Here is a 15,172-nt window from a genome sequence, read left to right on the forward strand (position 1 = left end):
CCATACTTCTTAAACTGTGAAATGAAACATTTAAAATGTGTTTGTTTCATCTTAAATATCTCACTACTGTAACGCTACCTTCACCGGACACTTTAGAAACATATTTTCCACTTCGAAGCAGCTATCTGCTTTCCCGTCTCTCTCCTCTTTATCAGACTACCTCCATTTCTCTGACACCCATTTCCTCTCCTCTGCTGATTTAGCTTGATCTCTCCACCTCCTCTCCTTCTTCTGTCTATTCTTTTAGCGTTGCTCACACCCCCTGGTTTCTCCTCCTTTCTCTCAGCCACCCCACGACTCATTTATCCTCCTCTCTTTGTCTCCTTAGACTCCAGGTTTTTACCCTGCAGTGGAGCCAGGCTGTTTATTCTCTCTCTCCATCTTGCTTAGCTCCAGCCTGCTGTCAAGTCGGTAGATAACTACGGATAACTCGAGTTTTATTTAAGAAAAAGCCAGACCTCACGTCTACCGCTACACACCTGTGAAATACCAAGAGCTGAGCAGTGACGGGCAGAAGCCATGAAATCTCAGCACTGCCAAACTTTCCAAACAATATCAAACCACATTTTTCACGTCACAATTATGTCTTAAAGAACAAAAACAAACAAAAAATCCCTGAAATGACCTATCCTGAAAGCATTTGGCAAAGGAGAACAGGTTTCTGTAATGGCTTTCATAGAGCTAATAAGCACTTTCTCTGCACCCAACCCTTGATTTAGCTTATAACTCTTTGCCAAAGAGTTTGACTTCACTGTTGGAGTCAGAGTAAAAACATCCCAACGATGAGATGCATCATAGTTCGAGTAAAGCACGTTTCATTATCATGTTTCAGAAGATTAACACAACTGACTGTTTGCACTTATGGAAAGAAAAAAAGACCCCAGTTCCTTGTATGTCTCCTCATACTTGGACAATAAAGTTGATTCTGATAATTCAGAGATGTAAATGATGTGAGCTTCCATTTTACATTATGAAACATCCAAGACTTTTTCATACATACACCAGAAAACTCGCTTAAACACACTTTAGCCAGTCTCTCATGTCATGACATGCGCCGATCAATGACGCAGCTTTGTTGCGTGTTTTTAACCCCAGTTAACCTCCACCAGCTTTCACAACTTTAATATTCAAAGCACCTGTCAGTCACAAAGCGGACTGACACAGACCTCCTGTGGAGCGTCGGCCTGTGTGCAAGAAATGTGAAAACAACTACATCTGGAAGCATGGCACTGTTTGGTTTTTTTAATGACCTAACTGCTGTTAATCCACATCGGGGAACCAAAAAGGAGGGTTTTTTTGCAGTTATGCAGTTTTGCATATCCTTTATGTGTTATACCTTGCCCTCCCACTCCTGCAGCAAAGTGCTCACTTCTCCCTCCTTAGCATAGGCCCGTGCTGTGTGTCCCACACCATTGGTCTGCAGGGGGCTGGCACCTGCCAGGAACAAACAAATTTTATAGTTAGAGAATGGCATAAACTAAAACCAAATCAGCATAGGTTTCAAGGGGGAAAAATGTAGTACTACAACAATATGCACAGACTTCCCTCAGCAGGAGGGTCTATCGTCAATCGAAAAAGCTGGGCTAGGGTGAGAGGTCACAAGGATCAGAGGTCACTGCAGTGAAGCAGAGGGATGATGCAATGCCTCTGTAGGGGGTTTCATATCTGCAACGCGTGCCAATAACCATACAACTGCACACCAACACCCTGGACTATTATATATGATCTATACATACTCACTGCAGGTTGGAGCCACTGGGACAAACACACCCACACACAGCAGGATCAAGTGGATGACACATTTCACAGAGGAATGAGGAGATAATATCACAGCACGAGTGAAGTGTGCCAGCCTGGGCTGAACAGTGCTGTGCTTGTCAGTGCGGGTGGTTAGCAGTGCCTTCTGCCCTGACCTGTGCTACCACTCACTAACCAGAGTAAACTCAACACACACATGCCTCCGTGTGAACAAGTGACTGTAAGAACACTGTGTAAAAAAAAAAACCCACGTAATATCTAATTGAATTGTCCTGGTTATGAACAACAAGAGTACAACATTTAATATTTGAAAAGCACCCCTACTGTAAGAAAGAGGGACAACAACAATGTAAATGTGTTGTTCAGGTCTATGATAGGTGAATAGCCTGCTCTGCTTTGTGGGAATGTTTCAGGGCATAATATGTGGATGGAAAATGAAATGGTAAGACAGCTCACACAGCTTTTTTGAGGAGGAAGCGGTTTGGGACTCAGATTTGTTTAAGGTGAATGACTACTCCATCAAATTTGTGCTCTTCGTTACTTTATTTATCATTAGTTTAGAGGAGTTTTCATGTTTGACTGTAGCAGATTTAAAGTGGATGTATTGGACTAATAATTGGAAACAGTACTTGGAAGTGTCTAGACTTTGAATTTTGGTTAACTTTTACATATTTGAAAGTACTTTTTTAAGTAAGTTTCACTCTTTCTGCACTATATCTATCTATCTATCTATCTATCTATATGCACAACTCAATAAAAACGTTACTTGACAACCACAAGAAGAGTTTCTGGGGTTTTCCAAGCGTAGCTGCTGAGTCAGAGATTACAGTCACTAACTTCTGATGCACACACAGTCATTTGTTCTATAAGCAGGCCTGAAAAAAAACATGACCGAAACCACTCAGTTCAGAGAAGAGCTTCAAGGGTTACTCCTAGTAAAACATCACCAAGCTCCAGCTATATTTACCAGAAATTAAATAAATTTTTAAAAATTGATGAAGTGAAAGATGAATTCAGCTTTCAACAGTAATGAACACAATGCTGCACTTCTTATGGATTTCTTCTGATTTTCTTTCTGCCACTGAGAGTCGAATGGGTTTGTGATGAGTCAGTGTTTAACAGTCAGTCTTCATAAGAAGCTCGGTCTACACTGACTGACACTCATGAGAGAAAACAACATTAGTAACTTCAGTACTCTGTGCTGTGATGCTGTATGGCCCACTACGAACAAGAAATCCCATCTGAACTTTTTCTTCAGAACACAGAAAAAAAAAAAAAAAAAGCAAACAAACTATGTAATCAGTACAGGTGATTGTTGCTCTATTGCTCTGAGCACTGGCCACAGAGACTAATAATCACTGTGATGATTATCGATAAACCCCTAAATTTCGTGACCTGCTCAGAAGCCATCGATCCTGACAATACGCCACAACCTCCCCCCCAAAAAAACACGAGGCCGAAAAGCAATAAAGTACCACACACACACGCGCCGACACCGGACATAATAAATAGCATCATTTAGGGCTTTAATATCAGGCCAACCCTCTGGGCCATAGCACTTTATAACAGGATCAACACTAACAACAGTCACACAGACAGACACACAACCCCAACTGAACACACACACACACACACACAGGATCCCTTCATTAGGAGTGCTTTAGTTATGCCTATTAGGAGTGCCCTCCTCTTTCCCATTTCCTCCTCCCTCTCTTTCAGTGCAGCTGGTGGGAGAGAGCCCCTGCTGGTCTTTATGCATGCGTGTGTGTGTGTGTGTGTGTGTGTGTGTGTCTTTGTGTGCGTCTGCGAGCATGTGTGTCTCCTCTGGCCTCTTACCACCTACAGAGCTGTCCATTACTCAGTGCCCCTGGCCACAGGCCCGATGTGGAGCCCGGGGAGAAGCTAGAGAGCCTCTGCAGGTAGGGTGAGGGACTGTGTGGCGAAGTGAAGCCTGAGGGTGGGCCTGGAGACTGTGATGGATGGAGATGTGAGTAGAGGGCCGGCTAAGGCCAAAAGAGCAAACCCACAGCTAGTAGAGTTACACAGATGAACACAAACACAAGGGAAATAACAAGGCTCAGTGTGTACATACATGAAAGGAAGATGACGCACAAAATAGCGAACACACACACACACACACACACACACACACACACACACACACACACCAAAATCCACATAGATGTCCTGAAGGTGTGACCGTTCATAAGATTTTTTTTGTGATGATGTAAAAAAAAAAAAAAGGATGGATAGGATGCTACGAATGGAAAATGGCTTAAAGGAAAGAAGGATACTGGAAACTCGTATGAGGAGGAAAAACAATGAAACATGCACAAGAAACTTCTGTAAAAGTCTAATTACACATTTGCACGGGATCACACATGCACGGCAACATGTGATTGAGGGCGCGTGATGCCACAAATGCTATTGGCGGCGATGGTGGCGCCAACCCTGCACAGGCCCAGCCGGGCGAGCGACAACCAAGCCCGTCTTTAATCCAATTGTCCTAAAACAAATGTCTCTGCTTCGTGAAATTTCTTACCTTTTTAATTCAAAAATGCGTCTGCAGAACATTTGATCGAGTTAGTTGAGGTGATTTGTTTAAGCGTACGGAGTGCTTACAGAGGCAGGGGTGAGACGGGAGAGACAGGCTGACAGAGCTTCAGATGCATCATCCATCATAAACATAAACAAGACATTAATACAAGCTCCTGTGCATCTGCGTGTGTGCGTTTCACTGAGCGTAGAGTGATCCTAAAATGGAGTGTTTTTAGATTAAAAGCCTAATCGACCTAAAAGACGACAACAAACAACAACCTCACCAATGCAAGTTTAAAAAAAAGAAAAGGAGGAAAAAAAGGCGTCCACGAACTGAAACAAGAATATCAGATGGATGAAATCATACTTGAATATATGAATACTTTAATTAATCATATGGGGGCCTGAGTGCACTAACATACATGGTCACACACACACACACACACATGTAAACTCCCACACACAAAGACTCACACTTCCTGTGCTTGTGGAGCTACCCCAAGGGCATGTTCTGCGAGGAGGTCACAGTTCAACGAGGCCTAGCTTGTTTAAGAGCTGCTCGCCTGGAAACAGAGGGGGGATACTCTGCCTCCAGGGTCTGCGTGTGTGTAATAGTGGCGCTGAGTCAACGGCAGGTGTGAGTGTAACGGGGTGGGGGGGGCGCAAAGGAAGCAGAGAAGTAATCAATTTCAAATGAGTTTTGTAATGCTGTTTATATCAGTCGCAGGGGATGCGTTCAAGTGATGATATCTGAAAAGCTGGTGGAGGTGAAACTGCTTTTAGCTTTAAAGACGTAATGAGAACTATTCCGTTTAATAATCAAAGAAAAAGGTCTTAAACTGACTGTTACTCTTGAATTAAGCTGTCAGTAAACAAACTTGCATATATACAGGGTCTTTTTAGATTTATGTACATTTATTTAATATCAGATTACCATAATTACATTAACAACAAAAAATATTAAAGGCAGCCATCACCACAAATGATTTGGTCAACATTAAGATCACCATTATTGGACATTACTACTCATCAACCTTTGAAAAATAGTGCATTTGATGTACATTTCATTTAACTTGACTTGCAATTCTAAATTAAAAAAACATTTAAAAAAAGAAAACATCCCACAGCGTGGCAGGGAGTGAATCTGGATTAAAGTTAAAGAAAGTTATTACAATGATCATTTTATTCAAATTATCTCACTTAAGTCATTGTTGGAAGGTAAAATTGCTCATGAAATGAAACATTAACTGCCCCGCCTACTTTTAACAGTAGTGACTCGTTTAGATTTTGTCTAGTTGGACAAAGGGAACCAAAAAATGTTTTGTTTTTTTCCACTCAATCCCAACTGTAACAGAGTGTCACAGTTCAGGTAAGAATTTGCAAATTTACATTTAAAAGCCTCTTTAGAGAATTAAAGTGCCATTTGACCTGACTTATCAAGATCACTGAAAGGTATGAATACAAACATCTTTATTCATTTAGATTCCCATTAGCCACCGCAACAGCAGACGTTATCATATGGAACTATTATATTACAATGTGAATACATAAAGAAATATGAAAAATATCTGCCTGGAAACATCACCTCCACAGATGATGAAACAAGCAAACTGTCAAACTGAAATCAAACAACTCAAACTTCTCCCACCAGTGGACACTATAATCTGTCAGCTGTGTTTGCTGAGGCTGACAGAGTGTAGCCTCAGGAAAGGCAGACTGAGTTCACCTAGGTAAGAGCTACTAAAATCCTCCGCCCACTGTACAGTGGGCGCGCAGGATTGAGGAGTGTATATAAAATAAAGGTGGAGACTGCCACACAGCTTGGCAGTTATTTGACTTTAATAATACCTAAGATATTCTCTATTAAAAATTGCACCTGTAAGGCATCAGACTGCAGAGCAACAAAGCAAAACACATGGAGGCTGCTGCATCTGTCATCACCTTTACTTCTCTTACGCTGACACTCTGAGGCCCCCCGTGGGCAGTGATGGGACGGTTGTAATGATTCGGGAGCGGTAACGTACCAGCCTCAAGCAGCATGCGTACAGCGCGTGGGTCGTCGGCCAGCGTAGCGTAGTGAAGCGCTGTGCAGCCACGGAAACCAGCCCTGCTGCTCAGCCTGCTGCTGAACTCGTCCTCTCTGGACACCAAGACTGCAGAGAGGGGACACGAGGAGACAGAGAGGACGAAAAACAATTAGAACCACAAGCTGCTCTTTCTGTGCAGAACGTGCACAGGTTGGCTCCCAAAATATAATAAAATAAAAACAAAACCAAAAAGTCTGCTGGGAAAAAATGACTCATTTGCTGCTAAATCTTAATTTTAAATACTTCTCTACACCACTATTAAAGTAAAAAAAAGAAAAGAAAAGACGGTCTTAGTGAATTTAGAGTTAAGAGGAATTTAAGGAAATGCACTAATTCCTCAAAGCTGCAAATAGGATAGTTATTACATGAAGCTGAACACCGTATACTCCCTGGACCTGAAAAAGATATTACAATGAATAACAAACTACTTTGGCTTTAAACGTTACAGCATCGAAATCCGGGGGAGCTTCCTATAATCTAACCACAGACAATGGAAGACTCCAGAAAGTGCGACGAAGACAACATTGCTTTTATAAAATTATCTTTCTTGTTTCCAGCTTTGGAATAGTTGTTCATTTGAGCAGATTTAAGCTTAACTGTCCGACACGATAGCAATAATGCGAGTTGTGTTTTAGGGTCTCTCTTGCTTTGCTCCTTACTAATAATGGAGCTACTCTATCATTCTCTCCTTACTTCTTTTTCATAACAGCACTCATCTCGTGCCACTCCTTCATCATCCATTTTTATTTTTTCTTCCCGCCTCCTTCCTCTCCTCCTTGGTGTCCATCAATTCCTTTCATCGCTTGCACCCTCTTTCTCCCTCCCCGCTCTCTCTATCCCAGTAACTTTGTCTCATCCATTTCCTGACTTCCTCTCCCTCCCTCATCATCCTACCCATTTCCTTCAATCCCTCCCTCTCTCCATCACTCCCTCAAACATCCGCATCTTCTTCCTTCTCCTCCATCTCTAGACGTCTTTTTTCAGAGCATCCCTCTTTTCCTTCTCCCTTGCTTCATCAGTCTTTCCCTCCCTCTATCTATCCCACTCTTTTTCTCTAGCTCTCTGCAGTGTGTGTGTGCGTGCGTATGTGTGTGTGTGAGAGAGACAAGGCGGGATAATCATAGCTAACCCAATAAAGCGTCGCACAGGCCCCCCTAGCCCATCCATCAGTGTGCGTCTGGGAAACGCTTCCCCACGCTACGCCGGCCCCACGCGGACCCAAACCTGACAGCCATATAAATGTCTGCAATATACATATCCCATATAAATATGTCTGCAGAAACCCAACACAGACTGGAGGGGTGGGTGGGGGGGGTAAAGAGTGTGTGTGTGTGTGTGTGTTTGTGTGCATGTGCACCATTGTTCGTGTGTGTGTGTGTGTGTTTGTGTGCTTGTGTGCATGTGCACCATTGTTCGTGTGTGTGTGTGTGTGTGTTTGTGTGCATGTGTGCATGTGCACCATTGTTCGTGTGTGTGTGACTGTACAGCTCAGAAGAAAAGCAAATAAAAAAAAAATACAAAAGAAAAAAACACCACTTGTCAGAGGACAAATAAAACAAATAACACGCAAAGAATCAAACATGTACATAAATGCAAATTTTTATGCAAATTATACTCATAATACTTGGTTTACACGCTTTGGGTTCATATGTGTAATATAACAACTCTGCTCTCCGTTTCCCACCCCCCTCCTCACCTTCCAGTGAGTGGATCCCTTTCTCCCGTGATGTGTCGTAAACATTGTTGAAGTGATCGCCGGCATTTGGGTCAGCACCAGCTTCAAGTAAGACTTTCACCACGCTGAAAAGCAACAAAACACAGAGGCACACGTTTAAAAACACGTCCGCACACCCAGAACCTTGTATTAAATAAACGCAGACATGCACACAGATGAGCTTTAACACCATAATATTTCAGTGTTCATACGGTGGATGCCAGTTTTTCTTGGCTTGTTGTTGTCCGTATAATTATTTCCACATTAGGAGGATGACAAATTTTAAAATAGGTTTTCCTTTCTTTGGGTAGTCTCCCTCTCTCTCTCTTTCTCAAAGAGTAATAATGCGCCTTTGGGTTCAGATGTCTGATCAACACTTTCATAGATTTTAGGGATTGTCTCTTTTTCATAGTAATATCTGGGACAATCAAAGCAAGTAGTGCCTAAATCAAGATAAAGAGTAGGGGGGGGGGGGGGTCAGTGATGTGTGTAAAATTCATCTGTCAGAATGTGTGGTGTTTTTTTTTTTTTTATTGTCACGTGTTTTAACTTTATATTTGGTACCAATAAAGCTTGAAGATGGAGCTGTCAGGAAGGAGGGAAAGAGGAGGTTTGTGGATGCAGTGAGGAAGACATGTAGAGGATGGTAGGTGTTACACAAGAGAGCAAGGGACAGGGTGATGATATCCTGTGACGACTCCTAAAGTGTGGAGGAGAAGAAGGAGAATAAGGAGGAGGAGGCAGAGGAGGAGGACAAGGAGGTGGGAGAGGAAATGAAGGGGAAGAAGGCTGCGGGAGTACAGGATGAGGAGAGGAAGCCAAAAGGAAGAGAAGAAGAAGGTGGGGGAGAAAAAAGGGAAGGAAAAGCAGGCGGCAGTAGAGCAGGACACGGCCAACGAACAAGGAGCCAGAGGAAAAGAAGAAGGTGAAGGACAAAAAGAAGAAGAAGGCAGCAATATAGGAGGAGGAACCAAAAAGAAGGAAAAGGCAGAATTGGAAGAGAAGGAGGGAGGCAGAGGAGGAGAAGGTGGAGAAGAGGAAGTCAGCCAGTAGAGAAGGAGACGAACGCGGCATTTAAGGAGGAAGTAGAAGAGAAAGAGGACAAAGAGGAGGGAAAAGGAGGAGGAACAAGGCGAAGAACGGTCTGATACCCTCAGAGCTATTAAAGAGACAGTTACCTCTACATGAAGTGTGGGACGCCCTTCATCTCACTGTATTAGAATTAGATCTTTCTGTTTGCTAAAAACATGTGGAGATAAATCTGCATCAGCACATACGGACTCACAAGGTGGCATCACAGGAAGAGCACACACACTGGATGTGAAACACACTTGTGACGTGCTCCATCCAAAAAGTGTGCAAGCGTTGCCTTGAAGCGGTATTTATTGCTTTGCAGCAGCTTGTATGTTTCCTCTTATTTGGTGGATGTCAAAGTGTTTCTGAATCGGCAGCGTCACGCATGTAACCACTGACATGTTAAAAACCCCGCACACATATCTTATCAGCTGCTGCAGTTGCAACACTTGCCACTGACCACAATATCTGTTAATTAAATGTTTTGTTACACATGAACAGAGCTCTGCTTCTGTGGCATCACCAAATATAACCTTGACCTTTACACAAAGTTTCCTCACGGTTCATAAACAAATCACGCGCAAATATCCAATTCCTCGACTGCCTGTGACACTTTCGCCTGATTCACACTCCTCTATGCTGTCTCGTTATGGTGGATACACCCCACTAGTCACTTCCTTCTATCTCGCCTTCATTACACATTTGTCGGCCTCGTAACATGTACATATGTGCACACTGAAGGGGGCAGGGGTCGGACCCCATTTCCGGCACCGTTGGGGGAGTGTAACCGAGTGGGTGTTCGTGTGTAGGCCTTCATTGGAGCGTACCGCCTTATAGAACAAACAGGAGTACCTCGGCAACACCACTCACTGTGACCCGTCAGATGTTTCAGGTCTCCCTGTCTGCAGGACACACTATCGCATAAACCCACACTTAGTCCACTGTGAAGGCAAGCAGCAGCTTTCACATTGAGACACAGATGAGCACAAATGTACACACAAAAACTAGCCAGCTAGTCGGTGAACACAGAGAGACAGAGAGAGAGAGAGGCGGTGGCCGAAACATGAACCCTGCTGGTACGCTGCTGATGCTTCTGCCATTAAACCTGTGACCACGTAATGTGGCCTGGGAGGGAGAGATGGATCGCTTACAGCTAAATGGTTGTGGCAGTGGCCTGAAAGGGCTTAAATAGAGTAAAATGACCATTCATAGGAGGATGAGGTGGAGCTGACTATGTAACAGGCTGAAGCCCTGCTAGCAGAACCTGTGCTCTTAAAACGAGAATGGACGAGTCAAACTAACTCTTATATAAGATCAGTTGAAATTAAATATCTTATTCATTTGTGGCTTTATAAACAAAAGTACAGGTTTTTAAAAAGATAATTTAGCAGAAATTTAGAAGCAGATATTGATTAAAATATAAAAGGCTGCATCTCTGACAACACACTGAAGTACAGCACCAGTCACTATATTTATCTGACCAGCAGGCTTACTTAACCCACTATTAGATAAGTAAGAAGAGCACATCATTTGGGAAGCAGAGGCATGCAAATATTCAGCATGGAATATAAACATTTACAAACCTTTTAGTTAAAAACATAAAGGTTGAAAGTCTATTTTCCATCATTAGTTTTTGTGCATTGCTATGGGAGAGCGAGGCTGAGAACATTCTGGCCAGGTCTTTGTGTCTGACCTTGCTGAGGGGGGTATAAAGGACAATCGGAAGGGTTGGTGGTGGTGGTGGTGGGGGTGGGATCCCCTTTTGTTACTGTATCACTGTGGAGGGGTGGGGTATGACCCACAGAGGGTTTCCCCTTCACCCTTGCAAGCACTTCTACAAACACGTCGATGCTTCCTGTGAGACGCGTACAGAAACGCACAAACTCAAACTGAAGTTGGTCACACGAGGCTGGGCAGGACTGACTGAAGGAATGGGATGGTCTGAAAAGAGTTAATGGCATAAGAAAGGTAAACACGGAGAGATAAAAAAGGAGGAAAACTCCAAAGAAGAGGAGGAGAAAGGAGGAGGAGGACTGGATGAAAGGAGGGAGAGTAGCTAAAAAGATGAAAGAAAGGGAGATTTAATTACACAGGACGGTACTAAAACTAATGAGCTTTTAAAAACAGTTTATAGTTTTACTAATCAACTGATGATCAAGTGACTAACTTTATTTGGGAGGAGAGTTGCAGCACTGATTTGAGGCCTAAATGAAGGCATCCAGAGTTGGTTAATTAAGATTAATTAGATTAAGCTCCCTTTTCAACAGAAATGGACAAAAAGTTACAGTTTACAGACTTTCTGATACAGTCCAATATGTACAGAAACAAAAATAATATCCACAATTATTACAGAATTATTTTAATTGTGTAATAATTGTGGATAAAACAAGAAAAACGTTTTATGCCCCCAAACCCCTCTGTATGAATGATTCATCTTGTTTTATCCTGATGTTTTATTGCTCGTGTTCTTCTCAAACAAACAAAGGATTCATCCAGGTTATCTTTTTATTGTCCACTTGAACAGAGATCCTTGAGCTAATGACTACCTTTTTGCTCCTTAAGCAAACAGGGTGTCGGCATCTTGCTCGGACACTTGAAAATCCATTTATGGCATCATCTCCATGCTACACCATTTTTCTTTCCCATTACTCTCTATGCAACACTCTAGAGCTGACAAATTTATAACTGTAGCCTTGCTTCACCAGCAGGTGATCGGTGTCTCCGCAGAGGGATGGTGTTAGTTTCCAATCCGGCCCTGGAGGGAAGACAGGAAGCAGACACTTCCACCTCCGTTGTGCAATAAAAGACACCTGAGCCAAACTGACCATCCATGTCTGCGACCACCTGGCCCAGACATTGGACCTCACCTGACCCCACCTCACCTGGTGTCCACCTGGGGTCAGAAAGGTGCTAGAAAGCGAGGTTCACTGTACCTCTAATTTTTTCTTTCCTTTTTTAAATGTACCCGATTCTTTACGATATGATTATTTAGTCAGGAAATAGTGGACTCTAGAGGCTGGTATCTAAAGCATTTACCGAGACTTATTATTCACTTTAAAAACAACTTAAGTGTTATGTTTTCCACTTCAGGTCTAAACACTTAATCATTTCATAGTAGAAAAGGAGATGGCAATCTTCTTATTTACAGCTATTTTATTACCAAAACCCAAGAGAAGAACGTATGTACACATACTGAAAATAATAACATGAAAATGTTATAGAGTATAGTATAGAGGAACATCCTGAAAACGTGCCATTAATTATATTTTAATACTATATTATATTATTTGCAAATACGGTCGTAATATAATGACAGCGTAAGGAGAACTTGTTAATAAACCCCATATATGTTATCTAAACCCGACTACCTACCATTACGATCATGATGGCCAAATGATTATATTTCATTAGGCCCTGCTGAGTCCAGCTAATCTTGGTCTCAAATCTATAATCCCACTTAAATGCCTTCTCTCCCCTGCCAGGTTATTCTCTCCCGTTCCTTCACCCCTGTTCTTCCCTTCGATTCCGTCGCCCTCCCTCCCATCGAGTCACTCGGCCGACAGGTCGGAACGGTCAACAGGCGTTATACTTGGCTGAGCGCTCATTGTGCACGTGAATGCAGTGAGGGAGGGATGGAGGGAGAGAAAGAGCGATGGAGATGGGCATTGTGTGTTAAAGAGTGCAAACAGAGAGCCAGGCCCTGATTTAGCCCTACATCAAAGCTAAGCAAACACACGCCCCCTCCACCCACCACCACAAATGTCTCACCCTTAATTCTTACACACCCACACCCCCCTCTGCTCCACCCCTGGTTCCCCTCACGCAGCCGCGCCTTGACCTGCCTGGTGGACACTACATCTAGAAACAGCTCCCACTGAAATGTCCTCTTGAAACACAATTATCACTTTTGGCCGGGGAAAATATAAACACAACTGTTTGAGAGAGACGGGCAGAATAATTCAACAGCGAGAGCCACGGTGACACTCTCGCTACAGGCTACACCGCACTCGTGAGTGATGTTCCCTGTGTTTTCACTTAACGGCTGCAAATAAAGTTGTGTGTGGCTGAGTAATAGGCAGTTGGCCTGTAAGATATTTGGTATGAACTCCCTCGGTCTCCTCGCCCGTGTGTGCATGTGTGTGCGCACGTGTTTCTGCGAGTGGATGGTTGTGTGTTTGTGACTGATGTGTGTGAACTGATGTTCTGTCTTCCCTGCAGCAGTGACTGCTCACTGGGGGGCTGGAAGACGGGATTAAACACAGAGGAGTGTCACTGTCTGGCTGAGTTATAGCACTCATAACACACACACACACACACACACACACACACACACACAGGCACATTTGTAGCCAAAAAACACATGACACACACGCACAGACAGACACATATCATTAAAAATAAAAAGGTCCATGGATACGATCACTCGACATACACAACGTTAAAGTCGCAGCTGAAGGATCATGTGACCGTGTTCATCTCTGATCAGCTCCGAGTGATTCATCAAATTCTAATTTCAATTACCATTTTGGCTTCAAACGATTATAAAAAGAAGACAATCAGGATAAAACAATTATAGTGCCCTCGTTTTACTGCCAAATTACTTTTCTGTCGCTCTCGTGATCAATAAATTTCTTCAAGATTTATAAGCGAACATGCTAATATAATGCAAAAGGAAATCAATATAAAACTGAAAGTTGTAACCAATTACACGCGCGCAATTAGGCTTTGTGATCACAGATTTATTCGTTAAGTTTCAATTTGTTCCGACACAAGTTCAAACTTGGAGAAAAAAAAGCAAGCAAGCAAGAATAGGACTGAAAGTAAGCTCATCTGAAAACATTTTAATATTCAGATTTCACATAAAGGGCCTTAAGAGTGAGAAGCATTAACAAAAAAGTGACCACACAGACCGGGTAAAGAGAGCGAGTGAGAAGGAAAAAAAAAGGCCTGTAAATTGGATTTGGCCCGGCCTCAACCTCGGCCCCTCTCTGTATTCTGTGTGTTCTGGGGGCCAGGAGGCTAATTTAATTTGTTGGACAGAGAAATGGGGGAACGGGTAAAGACCGTCTGTCAGTCTGAAAGCTGCACTTTGCACTTCTGATGACGTACTGTAACAACCAAAGCAGGGACGAGGATGGCATATGCTCGCACTAATGCGGCAGCTGAGCGATACCAAACCCGCTGCTGCATATGTAACGCCTCAGAAGTTTCAAAACACGACTTATTCGGCGAAGCAGGCGCGCACAGACCTGTGCTGTCGATTCATAGCAGCCACCATGAGAGCGGTCCAGCCGAGACGGTGGCGATGATTCGGATCCACCCCCTCTTTTAACAGCCTGATGGGAACAAGAAGCAGAAAGTGGTTTTATTTTTACTCCAGTCTCACCGTTAACAGCCTGTAGCAGAAGCTCCATGTAGTACTGCAATCGATATTGTAGCATTTTCTTTCTTTCTGTCTCTAAAGCACGTACCATGCTGAAGGAACAGAAGTAAGATTAAGTAATGCACACCTAGGGGAAATTATGCAGATCAAAATGAAATCTACAAAACAAGAAATATGGGAGGCAAGCTGCTGCAAGCACAGTCTCTTTTTTTGGGGCACACCAGAATAAATCCAGCACATATCCTGCTTTTATCCAAAGCCTTCTGCACCACTTAATATATCTGCACGTTAAAGCCAGGTGTGTGTTGAGTTTTCTGCCCGAGGCTATAACATCAGGCACAGTCCTTATAAGCGTATGTAAGGGATCCGGCTGTCGTCTCTGGTGCTGAGCAGACAGAGTCCCTGTTTACAGTCAACACAGCGGCTTCAGTCTGGTCTGCACTCAGCACTGATGCTCTCAGTCTCCGTTTTCACTGCCTGCTCTGCATGCACAATCAGGGTAAGCCGTAAGAGCTGCATCTGAACTTTTCTTTCCCCATTTTAAATGCGGACAAACTGAGCAGCTCCTTCGACTTTGAAAAAATATAAAAATAACTTTTGATATGAGAATAATGACAT

General features: G+C 43.1%; 1 protein-coding gene across 1 annotated transcript in view; it reads right to left on the reverse strand.

The window, feature by feature from the left end:
- The window catches only part of clpb (ClpB family mitochondrial disaggregase), a 34,766-nt gene that overhangs the window by 15,863 nt on the left and 3,731 nt on the right, over positions 1-15,172 (reverse strand). Inside the window, exons 3-6 of the mRNA XM_006799941.3 lie at positions 14,421-14,507; positions 8,080-8,183; positions 6,321-6,449; positions 1,337-1,434 (exon numbers count right to left, since the gene is read on the reverse strand). Coding sequence (XP_006800004.2) covers positions 1,337-1,434; positions 6,321-6,449; positions 8,080-8,183; positions 14,421-14,507 — 418 coding nt within the window. The remainder of the gene's footprint in view (positions 1-1,336; positions 1,435-6,320; positions 6,450-8,079; positions 8,184-14,420; positions 14,508-15,172) is intronic.

Source organism: Neolamprologus brichardi, chromosome 14 (genome assembly GCF_056152115.1).
Source record: "Neolamprologus brichardi isolate AB-2024 chromosome 14, ASM5615211v1, whole genome shotgun sequence".
In the NCBI taxonomy this organism is placed as follows: Eukaryota; Metazoa; Chordata; class Actinopteri; order Cichliformes; family Cichlidae; genus Neolamprologus; species Neolamprologus brichardi.